The 24,745-nt window shown below is 37.0% G+C and overlaps 1 protein-coding gene across 5 annotated transcripts; it reads left to right on the top strand.

Annotated features, from left to right (window-relative positions):
* The first annotated feature begins 285 nt into the window (after window positions 1–285).
* On the top strand, window positions 286–23,805 carry PCF11 (PCF11 cleavage and polyadenylation factor subunit). 5 transcript variants are annotated; one of them, XM_064288759.1, is made up of 16 exons: window positions 286–798; window positions 4,489–4,614; window positions 6,504–6,692; window positions 7,046–7,240; window positions 8,183–9,297; window positions 9,687–9,867; window positions 9,978–10,461; window positions 10,988–12,555; window positions 14,871–14,970; window positions 17,877–17,996; window positions 18,498–18,603; window positions 20,793–20,976; window positions 21,501–21,656; window positions 22,000–22,092; window positions 22,562–22,597; window positions 23,275–23,805. In XM_064288759.1, the coding sequence occupies exons 1-16, from the start codon at window positions 607–609 to the stop codon at window positions 23,488–23,490; spliced, it is 5,061 nt and encodes a 1,686-aa protein (XP_064144829.1). In that variant the 5' UTR covers window positions 286–606; the 3' UTR covers window positions 23,491–23,805. The 5 variants fall into 5 exon arrangements, with proteins under 5 accessions (XP_064144829.1, XP_064144828.1, XP_064144833.1 ...); XM_064288758.1 differs by having other exon boundaries at window positions 485–798; window positions 18,501–18,603; XM_064288763.1 differs by having other exon boundaries at window positions 485–798; window positions 9,978–10,068.
* The last annotated feature ends 940 nt before the right edge of the window (window positions 23,806–24,745 follow it).

Here is a 24,745-nt window from a genome sequence, read left to right on the forward strand (position 1 = left end):
TCCCCAGGCCGATTGGCCTCCCTGAATGGGTTGTTATGGTAACAAATGACCGAACAGTCCTGTATGAATTGGCCAATGAGAGGGGCCGTCTTTTCCACCACACTTCTAAGCAGTAAAAAAAAAAAAAAGCAGTAGGTGTTGCGAAAGAGCCCATAAGGGCCGGGGAAGAAGGCGGTGCTCAGACGTCCTGCGGAAGGGACGGGGGCGAGGCTTGTGACGTTGCCGGGCGAACCAATCACGCCCGGCTTTATCAAAGGCCCCGCCCTTTTACCGCACATTTCCCCTCCCCTAGCTCATTTCGCACGACGCAGCGGTTGGGAACACAGACATTTTCGGAGCTGGAGCTGCCACTGCCGCCGCCATTTTGTGTCTGTGGAGAAAGCAGCTGTGGCGGCTGGAAGTGGACGGAGATCACCCGTGAGACGGCGGCGTTTCATACCCGAGGTTCCCCCTGTGTCGTCCCCCAACCCCCCTCCGCGGTCAGCATGTGGTGAAGCCGGAGCCGCGAGAGACCCGGGGAAAGGAAGAGGAGTCGAAAGGGAGGCGGGGTGTCCAGAGCGGCTTCAGCTTCAACTGCGGCGGACCTCGGAGGGGGGCCGCGGCGCAATGTCAGAGCAGACGCCGGCTGAGGCCGGTGCTGCGGGGGCCCGGGAGGACGCCTGTCGGGATTATCAATCGTCGCTCGAAGACCTGACCTTCAATAGCAAACCGCACATCAATATGCTGACCATTCTAGCCGAGGAGAACCTGCCCTTCGCCAAGGAGATCGTCTCTCTCATCGAGGCCCAAACCGCCAAGGTTTTTATACACCCCGCAGCCTCCTATTCTTCTAATACTCCCTGATTTTAGTGTCAGCCTCATCCCAGGTCTCGCTTCCATCCAAAGGGGGACAGCGTTCCTCCTCTCCAACCCTCCCCCTTCCACTCAGGCTCGGTCTTTGGCCCAGGCTTCGAGCGTGGGCCTCTCTTTGGGGGAGGGAGCGGGAAGGATAAAGGGTGGAGTCCCACTTCCGCTTACCAGCTCCCTATTTAGGCCATCGCATTGTATACCCGACACACGCACGCTTTGAATAGATCCCTTTGGGTTGGGGAGACTTAAAGGTAGTTTGTGGTTTGGGGAAGTAAGAGTTAAAACAAACCATTCTAACCTCCTGGGAGGGTGGGGAGTGGTTTTTATCTCGTTTTCCCCCAGTGCCCTTTCGGATAATTGTGCTCTGTGGGTTGGAAGGAGGTGAAGGGGGACCTGGGAGCGAGCTGCTGGTGGGTGGGAGTAAGGAATTGGCCCCGAGTGGAGCAGCCGCCTGTTAGGAGCCCAACATGGCGCCTGAAAAGCACATGATGCGAAAGGGAAGAGAGGAGAATCCATTCCCTGCCAGCCGGGCAGCTGCTCACACCCGTCAGCCCCATTTTGGGGTGGGGGCGGCTAGATTATAACTTATTCTCCTATTAGAGGGTCTAATTTGCCCAGAAATATCGGGAAATTGAGGTCGAGGGTGGGGTTTGGGTGGTGGGGAAGAGATCTTACCCAACCTGTAGGTGGAGAATGGCCCAGTGGGTAACAAGTACTTTTAGTTTTTCTGAAAAGTTCAGCCCCTCTTCCTCTTCCTTTTTCTCTTTTTCTCCCTTCCCTGATAGTGAAGGCGTGCATTTCTTCACCCCTTTATAAACGTGGTCCTCTGCCACCCTATATTTCCCTGTAGTCCTCCTCTTCTGTGGATTCATTGTGGGAGTGATATGTCATTTAAGTAAAGTTATTGTTAAACTTAGTTATTTTTAATAGCTTCCCATTACTAAGTTCTAAGTTAATTTTAAAGCTTGTACTTACGGTGTAGTTTATCCTAGTGATTGCTATTAATCAGGATGAGCCTCCTTTTAGCAGAGTGAACCCCTTTTAAAAGGCCACTTTAACAACAACCACCAACATATTGTTTAGAGGCGGTTTCTGTCTAGTGTAAAACTGAGTGGTCTGACTCTTTAATAAATGGTTTTGAAATGTGTGACTGGTATTATAAAATTTGTGAATAAAACATATTAAATATGTATTTGTCTTTTTTATTTACCTTTGTAAGGTGTAGAATCTGTTTCCAAGACTTATTTTTATCTACGTGGTTGTGTGTTTTAAACAAAAGTCTTTAAGTGACTTGGGTTCATTCTTCTTCAGGTTCCATCCACTCTTTTGGGTAAATCTGTTCACAAGGTACACGGTTTCAGGTGGTCCTTTCTATATCTTTAGAGGACAAAAAGTGAGTTGTTTTTTTTTTTTGCGCCCAGCAAGTTTATCATGCGCAGTCTGACTACTGAAATACAAGTCTTCACCTTTTCCTCTGAATGTCCGTGTGAGACGGCTATTGTTCTTTTTTAAAAGTATGAGATTTTTTAAAAAAGAAAGCATTCCTCATACTCAGCATCCTTTTAATTGATGTCACAAACATGTTGGACATGAAGACTTAAACAAATTTTGCTTTGTTGAAGGCTTTAACTTTACATTGAATTCCTTTATTTTTTGAACAAAACTGCGTTTGTTTTAAAGTAACATTGATTTTTTAAAACTAATTACCTTTTATTTTTTGGAATGATTGATATTCCGCAGAGCCTAATATTTAGCAGCTCAGGTTGTCCCTCAGAACAGTTTCCTTGCTGGTTTTTAATGGATCCAGAAGACCTTCGAGAACTGAAAACTAAGGCTGAATATAATGACCACATTAAAACTTGTATATTTGTGTTTTGCTACACAGAGTGGTGAAAATAGGTGGATATTTGCCGATAAAAGCTGAAATTTCTTGGCACACTTTTCCTGGTTATTTCTGTAAAGCCAGAGTGAGGAAAAGATGTAAACGTCACTTTGGGAAATTGATCGGGATGGGGTCGAGGGTGAGGGGAGGGATTTTCCAGCATTTGGTAGCAAACTGGCTTGGTTTTGTGTTTCTGGAGGCGAATGTTTGTGTCCTTACTCTAGCATCTCAGCATTACTAAACTTAAGGATTCACACCTAGTTTAACTCTTCCCATGAGGCAGCAGTAGCAAAAAATATTATTACATATGAGGACATCACTGTACAATAAAGAATAGCCTACTGAACAGATGATAGTTTTAAAAATCCTGTTTATCTTCATAAGTACAACAGTGACTAAAATGGTGTAAAACATGACATGGTATGGGTAAAGACACAGTAATAAAGCGTTTGACATGTTGGTACTTAATAGTTTACCCACATGCAGTGGCCTTGTGAACCCTTTTATTAGATAGTATCGTAAAAGAAGTTTTTCATACAACGTTATTCAAAGGTTTCCATAGCCAACTTTCGTTGTAAAGGTTTTCTCAGAAGCAAGAGCACTTCCACACACTTGTATGGGCAGTTGGTTTTGTGAAATAGGCATTGTGTACTCCAGAACTGTGAGCCTACCCTAGCTAAAGGTAGCTATGGGTAAGTGTTGTTTGGGTTTAAAATTCCTATACACATGGGTTGGGTAAATGGGGATAACTTAAGTTTCTTTGTTTTTGTTTTTTTAAATCATGGTTGCTCCTGTGGAGTCAGAGTTGACACTTAGTTTATATGGTGTGTCTTAATGCTCCTGAACAAGTCTGTGAACCTGCTGATGCTTTCTGGAAGCTTGCTGTGCCTTCTAAAAGCCAGTGATGGGTAGACATTGCAGTTGAACTGGGGCAACATTTTAATGCTTTGGAAAGGGCTACCTGTATCAGCATCACCACACTGGCTCTGCACAAGTGTAGAATACCTGCTTTGTGCTTGTCAGAGGAAAAATATTTCGACGGAGAGTCCATATGCTGTGAAGAAAACCTTCAGGACAAATGCTGGTTTCCAGAGTCAAGTTCAACCTGATTTACATGACTCAGCTGCTGCTCCATCCAGTTTTTCTTGTATCAGTAACAGACTTGCACCTTCCTGCATGTTCACATGCAAGTTTAAAAATGTTTTGCCATTAACTTCAAATGTGAAGTGTGTACTTAATTTCTTTGTTCATTTGGATTATAGAGAAGTCCTAATGATTTTACAGGTAACAAAAGCTTCAGAGACTTCAACATATAAAAAATGCCTATGGAAATTAGGCTTCTGCCAGAGGTTTGAAAACTTGATGGGAGTCTGGGCACACCATTTAAAGTTAATATGGGTCACAAAAAGTTTACACTTTGGTTACAGAAAGTAATTTTTTTTTCCCTCAGACCACCTCTACTTGGTCACTTTAAAACACAGACCTTTTTGCCACACGAACCTGAAATTCCATTAAGTGTTAAATGAGTGTACTAGAGATTATGGTTTTTCCTCTGGTGATTCTGAGTTTATATGCTCAGGAAAAATTTTAAGAGATGAGAGTTTGAACACTTAAGTTTCATAAAGATTATTGATTCAAGAGTATTTAGTATCAACCAAAAATAGAGGTCTGTATTACAGGTTTAAAAACTCATAAAAGTAATTTTTTGGTGGCAATTCATGATACTAAACTTCTCAGTTTCTTTTTTATTACTTCAGGCTCCTTCCTCAGAGAAGCTTCCTGTTATGTACCTCATGGATTCTATCGTGAAAAACGTTGGAAGAGAGTATCTCACTGCCTTTACTAAAAATCTAGTTGCAACATTTATTTGTGTGTTTGAAAAGGTATATATGCATTTAGAAATATTTGAATTTTTTAAAAAAATGTGTTCCTGATTAAATAAATACTTGCAATTGTGTTGGGTTTTCTTGGGTGGTGAAATGTTTTATTCTTTTGGACATTTCATTATCAAGTACCATTTCAAAGAAAGTGACTGAAGTTAGAGGTTTAGATAAGATTTTTTTTAAGAGCATATTCTATGGGTTTTGTATTACACATTCAAGAATAGACAGGTCTGCTTTTAGAATTATTTGTGCTTTTTAATTTGTTTTTTCGTTTGATTGAAGATGTGTGCTAACACTAGAGTGTGGGCGAAAAGCGTTACTAAAGTTTCAGAATTTAAATTTTTGGTGTTAAGAAGTTGAATATTCTTCCGGAGGGTGGGGGCCATAACACTCCAGTGCGTCTAAACTTGTGGTTGATACCTGCAACTTACGTGATTACCTTTTTTGTTACTTTGTTCAAGTGTGTTCTGTGTGAGTGTTCAAGTTATATGTGAATGGTAAGCCAGTTAATTGCTTTAGGTTGTTTTAGAAATACTTGATATCCCTCTCCTCCCCCGCCCCCGAGTGTTTAGAAGAAAGATTTGTTAGTTTTTATACTTAGAGGCTGTAAATTTCTTCTGTAACATTGTATTTGGTCGTGTGGTCAAAACAGTATTATGTTGAGGAAAGCAAGGGATTTGCTGAGGTAATTCTCGGCCTGTCAGGCTTTATCTTTCACACTGAGCAAAAGAGTATTGAGATATTTACATTTAAGGAGTCCTTTGTAGCCTAATGTAAGTACTTGGTGGTAGTTATATTTTAGGAGATGCACTTGTTGTGTCTGGAGAAATCTTACAGTTGTCAAACCTGCAGAATTGGGATTATTTTCAAAGAAATATTCAGTGTCAGATTTTACTTGTTTATTAGAACAGAAAACGCTTAGTTGCTACTTGAGTGATTTTTTTTTCCCCTCAAGTTCTTAAGAGAAGAAATATGCAGAAGAAATTTGGGAAACTTCCAAATAGCATAAAGGAACTTGTTAATAGCCTATAAACCCTGTTTTGCTCAGGCTCTATTCTGAGGAGAAGCCAACTTGGCCTTATAGAAGTGGGGAAACTTAAGCAACTTCTTGGTTTCATTTTCAGTATGTTCAAATTCATTTGAGTGTTTAGTAGAATCTCTTAACTGCACCTGTTAACACTGGAGTTCATAAAAATGATCTTGTAGTAAATAAGGAATTGAATACAGTCAAGACTTAATCTAAATTTAGTTTTTCCAAGTGCCAGTTTTCTCTGATGGCTAATTATTATTAACAGATCTTATTGTGCACATCACAAGAGTAAGTGGATGAATTATATAAAACTAAAGTTCATTAGTGGTTGAGATTTTGTGAATTTGCATAATTAAAGTGTCTTCCACACTACAAATTGTATATTCATTGGTACCGACCATACTGTATTGCAGAACATCGGTTAGTGAGATGGTTTTAATTTTGACTTTGTGCTGCTATGTCAATAATAAAAATTTAAGCCATCAGGTAAACCATTTTCTAGTGTGTTTTGTATTTTTGTCCAGACTAAGAGAATATTAGGAATATTACACCAAGCCCTAAAATGTGTGGAAACATTTTTTATTTTTAAAAATACAAAGATTTGCCAATTGTTTGCATGAAAGCTAGGTGATAATGACTCATTTTCTAATTTACTTTTTTTTTTTGAGAGAAATTTATTAACTTCAGATTTGCAAACAATATACCTTTAATAAATCATGAGGGTTGTATATATTTACGAATGGGTAGTACATCTCTGTATGTGAAGTTGAGCAGTAGCTTATATCTATGTAGCTTATACTTAATATGTAGAACATTCTATAGTAACTTAACAAGCCATAGAATTGTTCTGTTGTTCTAGGTGGATGAAAATACTAGAAAAAGTTTATTTAAGTTACGTTCCACATGGGATGAAATATTCCCTTTGAAGAAACTTTATGCCCTGGATGTCAGAGTCAATTCATTAGATCCTGCTTGGCCTATTAAACCTCTGCCCCCCAATGTGAATACATCTAGCATCCATGTGAATCCTAAGTTTTTAAATAAATCGGTAAGTTTTAATATGAATGGTATATAATAGTTTTAACTATCAAATTTTGACTAAAATTTCTTGCCAGGAAGCAAAAATACAGGAATACCCTGTGTTGAATAAGTTAAATTTTAAAATACATATATTTGTTTTTCTCAGATTCGTAATACAGTGAAACTGTATGTTCAGCTTGTTTAGGTATTAGGTAGGATTGTTGGAGTTTTAAGTTCCAGAGTGAGGATCTCTGCATGCTTTGAGTATAATTGGCCATTTATGGATAGTATTTAAGAGTTAAGCTAATCATTTTTGTTAGCCTTTAGCTTTCTTCAAAGCTGTGATATATTTTTCTTAAAAAAATTACTTTTTTCTTGTAGCCTGAGGAGCCTTCAACTCCTGGTGCAGTGGTCAGTTCCCCTAGCATCTCCACTCCTCCAATTGTTCCTGATATACAAAAGAATCTTACCCAAGAACAACTAATAAGGCAGCAGTTACTGGCAAAGCAAAAACAATTGTTAGAACTTCAGCAGAAAAAGCTGGAGCTGGAGCTAGAACAAGCTAAGGCACAACTGGTAAGTAGAAGAGATTTGGTATTTTTTTTTTTTTTTCAACCTGTCTTCAAATAGGGAAGTAATTTCTGCGAGTTGTGTTAAAATATTATTGTAATTTTCAAGAGTATATTCTCTCTCCACTCATTTCTTTCGCAAATTATGGTATATTAGACTAATTTTTTTATATCCTTATTGTTCAGCTCATGAGCATAAACTGTACAATATTCTCTGTCATACTTTTTTATTAATGTGTTTTAAGAGAGCACCTTAGTTTTGTATAACAGCTATATCATGTGGACTTAATATTTCAGTCCCAAGATGGTATGTTGTGATGCATGTTTTTGCATAGTTCTTAATGTTTTAGGAGCTTGTGCTTCATGAGCAGAAATCAGGCTTTTAGAAGAATACAGAAGAAAAGCCATCACAAAATTAAAGAGGCCAGGAAGATTATGTATTTCCATACATGGGTGATATTATATACTAAGTTATTTTACTTAGCACCTGAGCTTTTTTGGGAGTAAGAACGCACAGGAAGGTACACTTCATTGTCAGTGCCACTTTGCGGGGGATCTAAATTTTATGACTGAGAATTTAACTGAATGACTCTGACTTTTGTGCAGCTGGAATATAGTGACTTAGCAATATTTTAGGAGCAGTCTGGCTCAAAGTCCTAAGTAATTAGGAAGAGGGAGGCTTCTTTTTTAAATTGTGTCTAAGAATAGTAAGTACTGGTTAGAAATAATGGGCCATGTAAATACACATACTTTATCTTCTTTTCATCATAATCTCCACTTGTAAACTAGAAGTAGACAATATAAATAGTCTTGAGTAAATGGGTTTATTAAATAAATATTAAATATTTAAATAAATATTTATTAAATTGAAATATTCTTGATTTCAATTTCTCGACAAATAATTTGTGTTTTTTACAGTATTAACGTGAGTATCCATTTTTTGTTTCAGGCTGTTTCTCTTAGTGTTCAGCAGGAGACATCCAGCTTAGGTCCTGGATCAGCAGCATCCAAATTGCATGTTCCACAGATTCCTCCTATGGCAGTTAAAGCTCCCCATCAGGTTCCTGTGCAGTCTGAGAAAAGCCGTCCATGTCCACCCTTACAAATGCAGGATCTGAAAGGAACTAATCGGGATCCCCGTCTTAATAGGATGAGCCAACATTCCTCTCATGGAAAAGATCAGAGTCACAGGAAAGAATTCCTGATGAACACATTGAATCAATCTGATATTAAGACAAGTAAAACTGTACTCTCTGAAAAATTAAATTCATCTAAGCAAGAAAAAAGTAAATCAGGTGAAAAAATAACCAAGAAAGAACTTGATCAATTAGATTCTAAATCCAAATCTAAATCTAAATCACCATCACCTTTGAAAAACAAGTTATCCCATACAAAAGACTTGAAAAATCAAGAATCTGAAAGTGCGAGGGTGTCTGATATGAGCAAAAGAGATCCGAGATTGAAAAAACATCTTCAGGATAAGACTGATGGCAAAGATGATGATGTAAAAGAGAAGAGAAAGGCTACAGAAAAAAAGGATAAAGATGAGCATATGAAATCTGAACATAGACTGGTTGGGAGTAGAAGTAAAATCATAAATGGCATTGTACAAAAACAGGATACAATGACTGAAGAATCAGAAAAACAGGGGACAAAACCAGGAAGATCAAGTACTAGAAAGCGATCAAGATCGCGATCACCCAAGTCTCGGTCACCAATTATACATTCCCCAAAGAGAAGAGATAGGCGGTCACCCAAACGAAGGCAAAGGAGTATGTCTCCAACTTCTACGCCCAAAGCTGGAAAGATTCGCCAATCAGGAGTTAAGCAGTCACATATGGAAGAGTTTACAGCACCTTCTAGGGAAGAAAGAAATGCTAAGAGAAGTACTAAACAGGATGTTAGAGATCCAAGGCGAATAAAAAAGACTGAAGAGGACCGACCGCAAGAAACTGCAAATCAGCATTCTACAAAGTCAGGCTCTGAACCAAAGGAGAATGTAGAAAACTGGCAAAGTTCTAAGTCTACCAAAAGATGGAAATCTGGTTGGGAAGAAAATAAAAGGTATGCTGTTAACATTTATAATCAAGTACAATAATATATTTGAAAAGAAAAGTATTTAAAAGTTGGATAATGTTTTTTTTTATGATTAGTACTTTATGTTTAATTTTTACATCCCTGGGTTAGATACTGAACTCCTGTTTTACAGATAAGGAAACTGAAGTTTAGAAAGGGTAACGAAACTACTTACAGCTGTACATCCAGGACATTCAAGAGTCAGAATTCGTATCTGATTTTCCTGACTTCAGATCTTGTGTGTTAATCATTTAATTACCTTTCATGGTTACGTGTATCTATTTTAATCAGATCCTTTGAAAAGCTTTCCTATATATGGTTCTGAGTATTTTTTTAAAAACGTTTTGAAGTTTAACATACTGCTTTTATGGTTTCAGCTTACAACAGGGTGATGAACATAGTAAGTCTCCTCACCTAAGGCATAGGGAAAGCTGGTCAAGCACTAAAGGAATCTTGTCACCTCGAGCCCCAAAGCAGCAGCATCGATTAAGTGTAGATGCCAATCTTCAGATTCCTAAAGAGTTAACTCTTGCGAGCAAAAGAGAATTACTTCAAAAGGTAGTTACTATGATTAATTCCATGTAATCATTATCTGATTTTGTCTCATTTTTTTAATAAGTACTTTTTATATTTAAAATATTTAATTTTCTTTTATCACCCCTGTGCAGACGAGTGAACGCTTAGCATCCGGTGAAATTACACAGGATGAGTTCCTTGTTGTTGTTCATCAAATTCGACAACTATTTCAGTATCAAGAAGGTAAACATAGATGCAATGTACGGGATAGTCCTACAGAAGAAAATAAAGGTGGATTAAAAAAGAAACCTCTCTTATCTGATGCTGAATTAACCTACTATGAACATAAAGCAAAACTGAAAAGGACACAGGTTCAGCATTCATTTCCAAGACTTGATCTCTTAGATCCTGATATTTTTGACTACCCTTTGACTGATGCCTTGTTGTCTGGAATAGAATGTGAGCCATCCAAAAGTAAACATGCAAGTAGGAATAGTGGAGCACAGTTTGACAGAAAAGAACAATTTAGTGAAAGAGCAAGACGTCTTTCTCCTATATCTGGGAGTCGTACTTATGCTGAGAATCTTTCACCCCATGAGGGCCGGAGAAGACATGACGAGCAAGTCTCTGCTAAAGGTAGAAAAAGTTAAATTAGATTATGCCTATTGAATCACACAGCAGTGAAGGGAAATGGACAAGCTAAGTGGGGATGGATTTTTCTGACTGTTCAGACTTTGTTTTGTTTTGTTTTTCTCTCTGAGGAAAGGGAAGGGAACGGAGCTAATATTTATGCGGCCAGCTGTGGGTCAGGAACTTTATTAGGCTGTTTATGTATGTAATCTGGTTTAATTCTCACAGCATCCCAATGAGGTATCTATTATCCCCATTTTACAGATAGGAAGCAAGACCAGAGAGGTTAAATAGCTTGCTCAAAGTTAATATTTAATAAGTTGATAGGATGGGGATTTTTACCCAGGTGTGTCTGACTGTAGAGGCCATTCTTTTATCTGCTGCTTGCTGCTATGTCTTTTCCTTACTCTCTAATAAAATGAGATAGTTATGTTTAATTTTTAAAAAACATTTACATAAATACAGGAAAAAATTGAAGATAATTTGATACAAATTCAGATTTAGGGAAAATAATTTTTTTTCTTTTTATAAGGTGTGCGAGAAGAGCAGAGATCTCCGTTCAACGATCGTTTTCCACTTAAACGACCTAGGTACGAAGATTCAGATAAACCATTTGTAGATAGCCCAGCATCAAGATTTGCTGGCCTTGATACAAATCAGCGACTTACGGCTTTAGCTGAAGACAGACCGTTATTTGATGGACCTGGTAGGCCATCGGTGACGAGAGATGGCCCACCCAAGATGATTTTTGAAGGACCTAATAAATTAAGCCCTAGAATTGATGGACCTCCTACCCCAGGTTCTCTTCGGTTTGATGGGTCATCAGGACAAATTGGGGGAGGAGGTCCTTTGAGATTTGAAGGACCACAAGGTCAGCTAGGAGGTGGGTGTCCTTTGAGATTTGATGGTCCTCCAGGACCGGTAGGGACGCCTCTGCGGTTCGAAGGGCCAATTGGTCAAGCAGGAGGAGGTGGTTTTCGGTTTGAAGGTTCCCCTGGTCTGAGGTTTGAGGGTGCTGCAGGTGGTTTGCGATTTGAAGGACCAGGGGGCCAGCCTGTGGGTGGTCTTAGATTTGAGGGACATCGTGGTCAACCTGTGGGTGGTCTAAGGTTTGAGGGACCACATGGGCAGCCTGTAGGTAGTCTTAGATTTGATAATCCCCGAGGTCAGCCTGTAGGTGGACTTAGATTTGAGGGGGGTCATGGTCCATCAGGGACTACAATTAGGTTTGATGGACCTCATGGTCAGCCAGGAGGTGGGATCAGATTTGAGGGCCCTTTGTTACAGCAGGGAGTTGGAATGAGGTTTGAGGGTCCCCATGGTCAGTCAGTAGGTGGTCTGAGATTTGAAGGCCAACATAATCAGCTTGGTGGGAACCTTAGGTTTGAGGGTCCACATGGTCAGCCAGGGGTTGGGATAAGGTTTGAAGGACCTTTAGTCCAACAAGGAGGTGGAATGAGGTTTGAGGGTCCTTCTGTACCAGGAGGTGGCCTGAGAATTGAGGGGCCTTTGGGTCAAGGTGGTCCAAGATTTGAAGGTTGTCATGCTTTAAGGTTTGATGGACAGCCAGGTCAGCCATCACTATTGCCAAGATTTGATGGATTACATGGACAGCCAGGACCTAGATTTGAAAGGACTCCTGGTCAGCCAGGCCCACAGAGATTTGATGGACCACCTGGACAGCAGGTTCAACCAAGATTTGATGGTGTACCTCAAAGATTTGATGGCCCACAGCACCAGCAAGCATCAAGGTTTGATATTCCTCTTGGTCTTCAAGGCACACGATTTGACAATCATCCTTCACAGAGACTTGAATCAGTATCATTCAATCAGACTGGTCCATATAATGATCCACCTGGCACTACTTTTAGCGCCCCATCCCAAGGACTACAGTTCCAAAGACATGAACAAATATTTGATTCACCTCAAGGACCAAATTTTAATGGACAACATGGCCCTGGAAACCAGAGTTTCTCAAATCCCCTTAACAGAGGTTCTGGACACTTTTTCGAGGAGAAGAATCTTCAGAATTCTCAATTTGGAAACTTTGGCAATTTACCTGCTCCATTAACAGTAGGAAATATTCAGGCATCTCAACAGGTAAGTTTGTTGTTCTAAAACTATGTTGTATTTCAATGTTTTGAGGGTTTGAGGAGGATTTTCGGGAGATTATTGTATAGATTGGAAAGACATTTTTAATCTACTCAAAAACTCATTGTAAGGGAAGTGGGATTTACAGCGTAAACCCAAAGCTAGTCTTAGTTTTTCTAGGATCCGGGGAAATCAGTTTCTCTCTGTCCCCATCCCTCGCTTTTTGTTTAGGCTTTGAAATACTAAAGGATTATATAGTTGTGATAGTGTTTCATTAACTTCTGCGCCATTGTAGAACTGTTGAGCCTCTGATAAACTTTAGAGTAATCACAGAGCTCATTTTTCAGACTCTATTCTTTGACCAAGAACTTTTTTAACCTGAGTTAAGCGAGTAACAAATTGCCAATACTTCTACTGTCTATAATTCTTTTTCTTCCTCTCATCCTACTTTCATAACTTTTGCAGTCATTCCAGACAAAAACAGTTGTTTGATATTAATGTCAACACTGTAAACTTACTGCTTGCCTCCCAGATATACTCAAAATAACCTAAACATCCAGTCACCTTTTGGTATTCTTTCACACTTGTTACACATACATCTGCATATTGAAATTTTCTTAAATCAGTGTGTTTACAGATGTTGATTAAGTGGTATTTGAATGCCTGCTTTTGTCTGCTGAAATTCTCCTAGGCTTAATTTAATTTTTTTCCAGGTACTGACCCTTTCTTTATAGGGCAAATTCATTTGATAATAGTAAGGTTGTGTGGAAGAAAGGGGCCTAGGAGTTGCTAACTGAGAGGTCAGCAGGTGGAACCCACTAGCCCCTCTTACGGAGAAAAATGTGGCAGTCTGGTTCCATGAAGGTTTACAGCCTTGGAAACCAAACATTTTAAAAGCATGTTATAAACATTATTGATAGAAAGCAGCCTTCTGTTCATATGCAATAATTTGGAAAAACAATTGTCCCGCCTATTGTTTTCTAGGAAATAATGAAACTTATTGACAGATACTCTGGAATGGAACTTGACTTATTCACTTTCATTCCTACATGGACTCGCCGAGGGGTTTGTTATGCATACAGGCCACAAAATTCACATGGATAGTAACAAGGCTTATAAATGGATATTTATGTATATAGTAGCAACTGTGGAAGCCCTGCTTTCTCTGGACTACAAATATGCTATTTCTGTGCCAGTATATAAGGAGCCCTGATGGCACAATGGTTAAGTGCTCGGCTACTAACTGAAAGATTGGTGGTTTGAACCCACCCAGCAGCTCTGTGGGAGAAAGACCTGGGAGTCTGCTTCCTTAGAGGACTGCCGAGAAAACCCCGTGGGGCTGTTCTGCTGTGTCACGTGGAGTGGCTTGGAATGGAAATCAGCTTGAAGCACTCACCAACAACACATCACTTGTTTCTTGACTTTTATTCATTTTTTAATAATTTTTATTGTGCTTTAAGTGAAAGTTTACAAATCAAGTCTGACTCTTGCATAAAAACATACATACACCTTACTACATACTCCCAATTACTCTCCCCTCAGTGAGACAGCCCACTCCCTCCTTCCAGTCTCTCTTTTCATGACCATTTTGCCAGCTTCTAATCCCCTCTACCCTCCCATCTCCCCTCCAGACAGGAGATGTCAACATAGTTTCAAGCGTCCACCTGATGCAAGTAGCTCACTCCTCATCAGCATCTCTCTCCAACCCATTGTCCATTGACTCTTATTTTTAACATTCCCTTGACGTCTTATACAGTCAGTCTACCTCGTACCCCAGTTCTAACTTTTTCCAAAGACCATGGCCAAGCAGGGTAATTGCCTGGAATTTAGCTTGCTAATTAAAGCAGGCTTTTGACACCTGGAAAGGAGTCAGGTGTTTATGCCTTAGCTTTGCTCTTAACTATCCCCTTGATTGTGCATAGGTCACATTTCTGGATGTCACTTCCATTTGTGAAATAAGGGAAAGCACCAGCAAAGTAAAGTGACTTTGTAAGGTTACACAGCCAGTTGATGGCTACCTTATGTTTGCACTGATACCTTAAACTTTTCATATCCATTCTCGGTTCCTTGTAACTTTCTCAAACAGGTAAGGGTAAAGTATTGCTGTCTCTGTTTTAGAAGGCCTAGAAGTGTAGTGAACCAGTTAAGTTCACTTTCTTTATTAACATAGAACCTAGGCCTTATGACATCTGTGAATATACTTATTTGACTACCAAAAACCAAACCAAACCTGTTGCCGTAGAGTTGATTCTGACTTATTTGACTAGAATGTTAATATTACTTAAAGTATGGAAATGTTTTTAAAACCAACATTTTTCTTAAAGGTACTTACTGGTGTTGCTCAGCCGGTAGCATTTGGCCAAGGACAACAGTTTTTACCAGTTCATCCACAGAACCCTGGAGCATTTGTTCAGAATCCTTCAGGTATGTATTTTATGAACTTTGTGATTTTCAAAAGATAAATAATTACTGCTCCATTGAGTAGCTAACTTTGTCAGTTTTAGAAAATGACAGTTTTGAGGGGGTATGTTCACTTAAGAGAATTTTAATCTGGTTGAAATGTTCTTTCTCTGAGTGTGTTTACATTGTTGACATGTGTTCACATTGACCCTGTCTACAACCAGAGATGGTTAGCCAGAACTTGTAGATCATAAAAGGGAAGGATACCTATTGGGTAGAAGCTGGAGATGGAGAGGGCATGACATTTGTGTTGAGGTAAAATGAACTAAATGACGAAACTAAAAAAACTGTGTCTGTGTTATAATCCAGTAAATGCTTATTAAGTTAATACTGCAGACACTGTACACAGCTGATTAAAAGAGACGTAGAACAGAACTTTTCTGATTTCCCAGCCAGGTCCCCTGATAAGCATCTTTGTTGCTGTGGGGTTGGGTATAACTAGTAATTGGATACAAGGGCTTTAAAAATGAATTTAAGTTTTAATATGTGGTGAATGGGAGGTATGTAAATTATGATGATTTCTAAAATAACTGCGAATTAATGTATTAAGAACTAGCCTGACCAAATAGTAGTTGCATTTGTTTTAGATTTTAATCATCAAAAAGCTGTTTTTAGAAACGATCTAGTGGAGTGCTGAATTACTTGGTTTACAAATTTAGGAAGTTTTCTAAGGCTTTGAAGTAACAAGGGATGTCCTAGCCAACCTCTCTATTATGCATTTGTTCTTAAATTGTATCATCTCAAGAAATTCATTCAATTAGTTTAAAAGCTTTTTGTGTTTAATTCCTAGATGGACAATTATGATTAATACTCTTTTGATATTTGTTGTTACTAAATGAAAGAGAAGGAAAGAATTTGAGATCTTTATAAAGTCAGAGACCAGAGTTAGGATCTCCACTCTGCAATTTATAGATGGGCAGGGTATGAGCAAGTATCCTCCTTGGGGTTCAATTTGCCTGGGACTTTATAACATACTGTATTTTCCTTTAGAACCCAGTTTTTCTTGTTGGTAATTCATTGTATTTATGTTGAGTGGCATGAGATAGTGTTTAAATGTTTAAAAACTACACATTTGCTTTTAGCTTTTACAATCTTGGGTTGCACGTGTGTATATACAGGGCGTAGCAGTATTACAGAAGAAATCACTTCTAACTCCCCTGAACACAGCGTGTGCTATATTCAGCTTCTTTCAAGGTTCCTTCTCTAATTTGAATGCAAAACACCTCTTTCTTAGTAGTAAATATACCCATACTCATTTATTCGTTCAAACATATATTGATCATTTGCTGTATGCTAGGCATTGTGCTAAGGTGAATTTAATAAGGTTTATGGACTCAAATATACCAGTGATCATGATGGCACAGGACCAGGCAGTGTGTCATTCTGTTTTATGCATGATGTCACCAGGAGTCAGAGCCGAGTTGATGGCAACTACCACCACCACTAGCACCCTTCAGAGAGCTTTGTCGTGTAGCAGGATCTATTAATCTGTATGTTTAACAAATACTGTATATAGTGCTAAATACTTCAGCGCCTTACAAATATTAATTCATATAATCCTCATAACAACCTTATGTAGGAACTACAGTTATCACCCTTTTAGAGATAAAAGCAACTGAGACACAGATAAATAACTTGATCATGTCACACAGCTAGAAAGTGGCATTTCCGGCTGAGTCTCTTGACCACTAAACTTGACTGCCCCCAGACACGAAAATAGTGAATTATGCCTCTTACACGTATGAATAGCTAATTCTAATGAAATTTAGATGTTAAACTAGTATGTGAAATGCTGTTGTACTTAATTATTGAAGTTAATCATTCACGTATGCATTCATTCGGAAGACTAATAATCTGTGTGCTAAGTACACAGAGTATTCACTGGTTAAGAACAGAGATTTTGTGTATTGTAGATGTAAATTGAATTTCTGCACACAGGAATTAAGAGAAATTTTTAGTGATTTAGAACTTTTTTCTGGAGGTGTAGTAAGATGCATAATGCCGGTTCACTGAAATATTGTTTTTATAGTTGGGGGTTAAAGAAGCACAATTATTAGACATAATAAAAACCCAATGCCGTCGAGTCGCTTCGAACTCATAGCGACCCTATAGGACAGAGTAGAACTGCCCCATAGAGTTTCCAAGGAGTGCCTGGTGGATTTGAACTGCCAACCGTTGGTTAGCAGCCTAATGGTGCTTAGCAAAATGTGGAATTGGGTTGATTTATGACCAATGAGTTTAAGGAGAAAATTGTTTTCCTTGCTTCATTATTTAAGTTATTGAAGCTTTAGTAAGCCTGACACCTGTTCAGCAATAATAGCCCGAGCTGTTTTGGCAGGGCAGTAATTCAGCAAAGGCCACAGGGGCAAGTGCACTCTAAGCCATGTGGCTTGTCTCCCTGCATCAGTTCCCCTGGATAGTCAGGTCAGGAGTGGGGGGATTAAGGTACTCCCACTTAGTTTTTTTTTCCTTTCCCCTAGAATTCTGTGCTAAGAGGTGGTATTCTACCTGTACAAAATTAACCTTTTCTAATGTGGTTAGAAGATGAGGAGTAGAAAATTAGAAAGGTAGAAAATTAGGCATAAGAGTTGGTGCTGCACTGAGTAGGAGAAGGTAGCATGAGGCTTTCTGCTGTCTGTATTGTTTTTCTGTGGCATGGATTTAATTAGGTAAAAGTGGGAAACTTAAGTGGTGGTGATTTGCTGACCTAAATGAAAAAAGTACATTTTAGGAGATTTTGAGAAAAGTAAACTCATCTGTATTTTGTCAGATTTATCGTTGATAGGACATCTTGAGGAAGAGTTTGAAAAATGCTTAGTGTAATTTGTATCTTTAAGTTCTTTCATTTTAAGAGTGTTATTTCTTTAAAGGAGCACTTCCTAAGGCATATCCTGATAATCATCTCAGTCAGGTGGATGTAAATGAGTTGTTCTCAAAACTGCTAAAAACAGGAATTCTCAAATTGTCCCAGCCTGATTCAGCGACAGCACGTAAGTATGGTTTGATACTTAATCTGCACAAAGTTTCATTAAGTTATAAAGATGTATTTGTAAAGATGTAAGTTACGATAAAGGTTTTTACTTAAATAATTGATTCTTAGGTGTTTTTTTTATTTTTGAAAATAAAATATAATTGGTTCATAATGAAATTCTTCTAAGTTTTCTAAGATTGAACTATTACCTTTATAGTAGATATTTGTTTCAATTGCCAGTATTCCTGTAAATGTCATGTGCAGAGTTTTTACTAGTTACTCTACATTAGCTCAGCTTTTTAAAATAATTTAAATATTGGTGAAATAAAATTTCATGAAGATTGACTTTTAAGATACCAGACCTAACATCATTTAGCAAACAGTGTTGTATTAAGTTCCCTGGCCATTAAACTTCAGATCAGAAGCACTGAGTAGATAAGGTGGGTTTCTCTATATGCTTGTAACACTGTAGTGTTTGCCTATAAAAAATACATATTTGTATGTTTCTTCTCATTTGAAGAAGTAAATGAAGTTGCTCCTCAGCCTCCCCCTGAAGAGGAGGAGGATCAAAATGAAGATCAAGACGTCCCAGATCTAACAAACTTTACAATTGAAGAGTTAAAACAGTATGTAATCTTTTTGTTAAGATAAAAGAATGATGGTTTTATTTTAATAGCAATAGAAATTGTTAGTGCTCTTTCATTTTACCCTTATTGTTTTAAAATTTAGGAAGCCTGTTTTTAAGCCCTCATTTAAAATATGCCTACCGTACAAGTTTTTAGGCCGAAAGACCACTTCAAAATTTCTATTTTTTAATCTGTGTTGGATCCACAGCAAATATAGGGAGTTTAAATACTAGGTATTGATACTTACATCTTCCTTTTTATCTTCATTTTCTCTTAATCATCCTTAATTTTTCTTTATTGGTATTCTTAGATTTTTGAAGTTAAGGAAATGAGATTTTTATAGTTCAATATTAAAAAAAAGTTTTAAAATGATTTTCTTTTTACCAGTAATGCGTGTTCATTGTATAAAATTAGAAAACATAAATAAACGTAAGAAGATAAAAATTACCTATAACTCCCACCCACTTTGGGGATAAAACTCCATTGACATTTGGTACATACCTTTTAGTAATTTTCTGTTATCTATATTGCTTATGAGGCCCTGGTGGCACAGTGGTTAAAAAGAAGCTTGACTGCTAACCAAAAGGCCAGCAGTTCAATTCCACCAGCTGCTCCTTAGAATCCCCATGGGGCAGTTCTAATCTGTCCATAGGTTCACTATGAGTCGGAATTGACTCATTGGCAACAGGTTTTTTTTTTTTTTTTTTTAATACTGCTTATATAAAAGACATCTAAAAGTGCTTTCCAGTACATGAATTCATTATATCCATATGATTATCTCATAAAAATAGAATAGCAATTGTGTCTGATCTTTTTAAAATCAGTATTTTTTTCTAAGTAATACTTTGCACATAAAGTTTTATAATAAAGATTTGTAATAAGAGATGGTATCATTCCCTTCTCTTGCTGTGACTCTTCATCTAGCATTGTCTCTTGGAGGCAGCTGTTTTTTAACACTTTTAATTATTTTTTTCTACATTTGCCTCTGTATTTCTTATACATATTTTTCTGTTTTATTTAGATAAACACCCTTGACTTCCTGATACTGAAAGTGAAGACTGTTAGCTCTTACTCTCCTACCAACTCCCCCATATCGTTACAAAACTAGTTTTCATTAAGTCGTTATTCAGTATTTATATTATTATTAAAAATATTTGTCCTTGGGCGGTACAAATGGTTAACACTTTTGGGTGCTAACTAAAAGGTTCAAGGTTCGAGTCCACCCAGAAATGCCTTAGAAGAAGCCTGGTGGCATACTTCTGAACAATCAGCCATTGAAAACACTATGAAGCACAGTTCTCTGGCACACATGGGGTTCCCATAAGTTGGAATTGAATTGATGGCAACTGTTTTGGTTTTATAAATGGTTATTTTGTTCGCTGGTGTGCAAAGTACTAGTGTACTCTGCTTTCCTGTATACTAAACCCAGAAACCAAACCCTTTGCCATCGAGTTGATTCCAACTCATAGTGACCTTATACGATAGGGTAGAGCTGCCCCATAGGGTTTCCAAGGAGCAGCTGCTGGATTCAAACTGCTGACCTTTTGGTTATCAGCTAAACTTTTAACCACTGTGCCACCAGGGCTCCTGTATACTGTTCCAGATTTTTTCTTGTAGTTAGTAATTGTCTTTTTTGTTCACTTGATCTGTATACCTGATTGTTCCCAAATACTGAGTCCAAAATTTAAAAAACTGATTATTACCCTCAGTTTTCCACTGGTCTTGCTAATTTTTCTTTTTCGTTATCCTATTACCATGTTCTGTTCCTCTTTCACTGTTCTTTAGGTCTTAGTGAGGCAGCTGAGTTATTCAGAACTCAAGATCTTAGAGAGGTGGGATCTAACTGTTCTGTTTTGTCTCACTTGACATTGCCGCTAAGCTAAGACTAAACCAGCTGTTACCTTATTAGCTGGCAGGTGATCCTTCTATTTTTAGCTACAAGGAAATAAGTAACTGGGCCAGTCCTACTGATAAGAGGATAGGTTCCATATTTCAAAATCACCTGATTTCTTTTCCCCTAAAATTAAGAAGAGTTGATGACACACTATTAGAGAATAACATTTATCTTTGAGTATTAACTGTTTAAGCCAGGGCTTCACCATTATTAAAATATGGAAACTTTTTTTTTTTTAAAGGCCTTTAAGCTATGTTATTAAAACTAAAGAGTATTTCTTTGTGTTTCAAAATAGACGTTATGATAGTGTTATAAATCGACTGTACACTGGTATTCAGTGTTACTCTTGTGGAATGAGGTTTACAACATCACAGACAGATGTTTATGCAGATCACTTGGACTGGCATTATCGACAAAATAGAACTGAGAAAGACGTTAGCAGAAAAGTCACTCACAGACGTTGGTACTATAGTTTAACAGTAAGTAATTCATATGCCTCCGAAATATCTTTTAGGCTTCGATAATATTTTAAAAGTATATTAGTTTAAGTAATTGTTAAGAGATAACATGAATTTTCTGAATAAAATTTGACCCCTGGAATATAAAAAGTTCTTAAAGGAATTTTCTAGAGTATTTGCTTTTTGTTAGGACTAAAGTAGGCCACAAATTTCTTTTAACTATAAAATTCCAAGGTTCTGTGATTGAATTTTTTTGTGTGTGAAAAACTGTACATGAAATTTACCTTGTTTAAATTAGTAGTTGTAATTCTAGAGGTAATGGACAATTAATTAACATCAAGATGTTAATTGTTCATTACTTGTTACGATGCTATTAGTTACGAGGCTCAAAGATAAGGTAAAATTTCCAGTAATGAATATTAAAGCATATTCTAGAAGGTACCTTACCTTTAGATAGCATTATATACACAATATTGTAGTGAAGATATGCAGTAAAAGTTTAAAATCAAATGGAAATATTCTTTTTTAAATCAACTTCTGTTAAGGACTGGATAGAATTTGAGGAAATAGCAGATCTTGAAGAACGTGCAAAGAGCCAGTTTTTTGAAAAGGTGCATGAAGAGGTCGTGCTCAAAACTCAGGAGGCTGCTAAAGAAAAGGAGTTCCAAAGTGTACCTGCTGGACCGGCTGGAGCAGTTGAAGTAAGAGAATGTTTAAATTATAAATATATCACTTTATTTACATTCCTTTTTAAATGATTTTATAATTTCTTGTAAGGTTTACTGTGATTTTATTCATGATCTGGTTTTGAGTTTCATAACCACTGTAGTTACACAAGAGTATCAGTGACCAACACCAGTGAAATGTTAACTATTTTTGCCTGGAAGATTGCAGAGTCCTTATTTTGTGTCTGTATTACACATTAGACATGGTTTAAAACTCTTAAATTCCTTTATCCACTAAACAAAATGTTTATATAATTTTACTTAATGGAATTAAATATGTTCAATTACATAAATTTTGTTTTATATGATTCTATTGTAGAGTTGTGAAATCTGTCAAGAACAATTTGAACAGTACTGGGATGAAGAGGAGGAGGAATGGCATTTAAAAAATGCTATTAGAGTAGATGGAAAGGTAATTTTATTTTATTAGGAAGTGTTAACATTAGCATTCTTTTATAGGGGTAGTTCACCACTTTGAAACAAAAAGGTTTATAGTTTTGTTGGTTTTAATAAAAAAAGGTATTTCCAAGGTACTGGAATTGAGAGTCAGATGTTTGAGTTGGAAGGGATCTTGGTGTAATTATCAGGGTTTATACTCATTTTATAGAAGTTACATAATTAGATAATAACAGACCCAGGTCTTGGTCTTCTGAATGTAGTTAGTATTCTTTCTGTTTAACCACACTGTTTTGATTCTGAATTTACGTTTCATCATCAAAATGGTTACTGTCTTGAAAACATTTCATTTTAGCCTGGATACTTAAATGTACAAAGCAAATTTAAAGAGAAATCAGTATATAAGGATGAAAAATATTTTTTTCTCTTTTTGCAGTCCAAAAGATTTTTGTAAATACCTATTTACTTTTTTCTTTTTGCTTCAGATTTATCATCCATCATGTTACGAAGATTATCAAAACGTAAGTTTATTTTTGGTTACTGTGCCCTTGTTTACACTAATAAATATTACTTTTCAGTTGTTTTTTGAGTCAGCAATATTATTTTAATACATTCAGTCTTTGTGTTTTCATGTAGCATTTAGGCTCATTAAATATTGGTGCTAGATTGTTAGGATCTGATATTTATCTTTTACATCTTAAGTCATTGAGAGATATAAATGGAACACATTGACTCTCAATGAATATTTGTTTCATGAGTTTAAGAGACAATTTAGAAGATATATTTAGCTCATTAAGAGACTAGACTTTACCGGTTGCTTTGATGGTTGGTGGGGATATAAAAAGTATAAAAAATCCTGAGTATTTGAAATGATGACAGTCACAAAAGCCATGGGATGTACGTAGGGATCACCGTGGATGTGGTGGTAAAATAGAGTGTCTTATCAGCTTCCTTTGGCCTCATTATTTGTTACTGTTTTTCTTCGATGAGCTCATTGCTGAGTTTTTATTACATGTTCAGTATACATTTTATTAGTTGCCTTTATGGCTTTGTTTGTGGGGAAGTGGGCCACGCATTTAACTTGCAGTAGGTGTATGTATGTTCTTTGCCTCCAAACAAGGTTCTTTTAAAACTAGATGTCATTTAATGTGATAATTTTGAACTTTCTTGAGTACTGATAGGTCTTTTTATTTTGTAGACATCTTCATTTGATTGTACACCATCTCCCAGCAAGACACCAGTTGAAAACCCCTTGAACATTATGTTGAACATTGTCAAAAACGAATTGCAGGAACCTTGTGAAAGTCCCAAAGTTAAAGAAGAACAAATTGATACCCCACCAGCTTGTACAGAAGAAAGCATAGCCACACCCACTGAAATTAAAACAGAAAATGATACAGTCGAGTCAGTTTAAATAAAATGAGAAAGGTATGTTCTTCTTTTTTACAAAAGCTGCTGTTGGATCTACAAGGTGAAGAATTTTTTATGTATATATAGACCTATATCTATATAAATTGCCTAGCTGAGGCAGGGCCTTCAGCTATCATTTGGTTAATAAATACATTTTAGTATTTGCATTTCCTACTGCCTGCACAGTTTCAGGTGCTTGTTGTGTGAAAGTTCTGTAGATGTGTGCAAATTTAACAAAATGAAATTGTATGTGTAAAAAATGTACGATTTTCACTTGTGAAACTGTAAATTATAAATAAAAAAATATTTTTGCTATCCATGGAGTGTAATATTTATGCACACCATCAAATAAAGACAGTGTTTCTGTACTTTTTATTGGGTGAAAATGGAATTAAACAGCAATCTCAACATAAGATTTTTTTTCTAGTAGCTTTCCATGATTAAAAACAGCAAATCTGAAATTAGTTTTATCCTTCAAAAGGGGGTTGTGAGAGAGCACTGTAGACCTTTCTCAAATAGAAGTGAGTTTTAAAAAAAAATTTCAAACTAAATAGGGCATATTTGCATATATATATATATATACATCTACCTATGAAGAATCATCCACGTGTCCAATTTGAAAAGTTAGCTAATGAAGCAACTTTTATTCTTGAACATGGACACTGATGCCATCAAACAATTAACAAATATATTTAAGTACTAAAGGTGATTTATTTTTTTTAATGACATTTTTTCAAATTGTCAAACAGTTCAGTGCAGATGAACACATTTCTTTTAAGTTACAGGAGCATTTGTAAGAATGTTCATTTGAAACATGGTTAACCTTTTTTCCTTTGTTTGGTTTTAACTGAGTTAGATGGATACCTTGAGATGTTAATATTCATACATGTAATAAATAGAATGATGAAGAAACTTCCAGTTTGTATCTCTTTATTTCTTGTATGGCTTTAGAATGTGACTTTTCTTTTTCTTATGTCTTTCTTTCATCTCTTCATTCTTTAAAACATGAACTTGGCACCTGCAATGAACCAAGCACTCTTTTGAGATAAAAGATTAATCTCTCCTGTCATCTGTTGCAGGAGATAGGCATATAAAACAATGAAATTCATAGTTTATTGAGCACTTACTATGTGGTAGGCACTGCCAGACTTTTTACATATACTTTCCCTGGTACTTAGAACTAATCATACATAGTAGTTGGTATTCCCATTTAACATGAAGAGATTGAGTCACCCAGTTTAAAGTGGTAAAAGAATTTG

The sequence above is a fragment of the Loxodonta africana genome, chromosome 7 (assembly GCF_030014295.1).
Source record: "Loxodonta africana isolate mLoxAfr1 chromosome 7, mLoxAfr1.hap2, whole genome shotgun sequence".
NCBI lineage: Eukaryota > Metazoa > Chordata > Mammalia > Proboscidea > Elephantidae > Loxodonta > Loxodonta africana.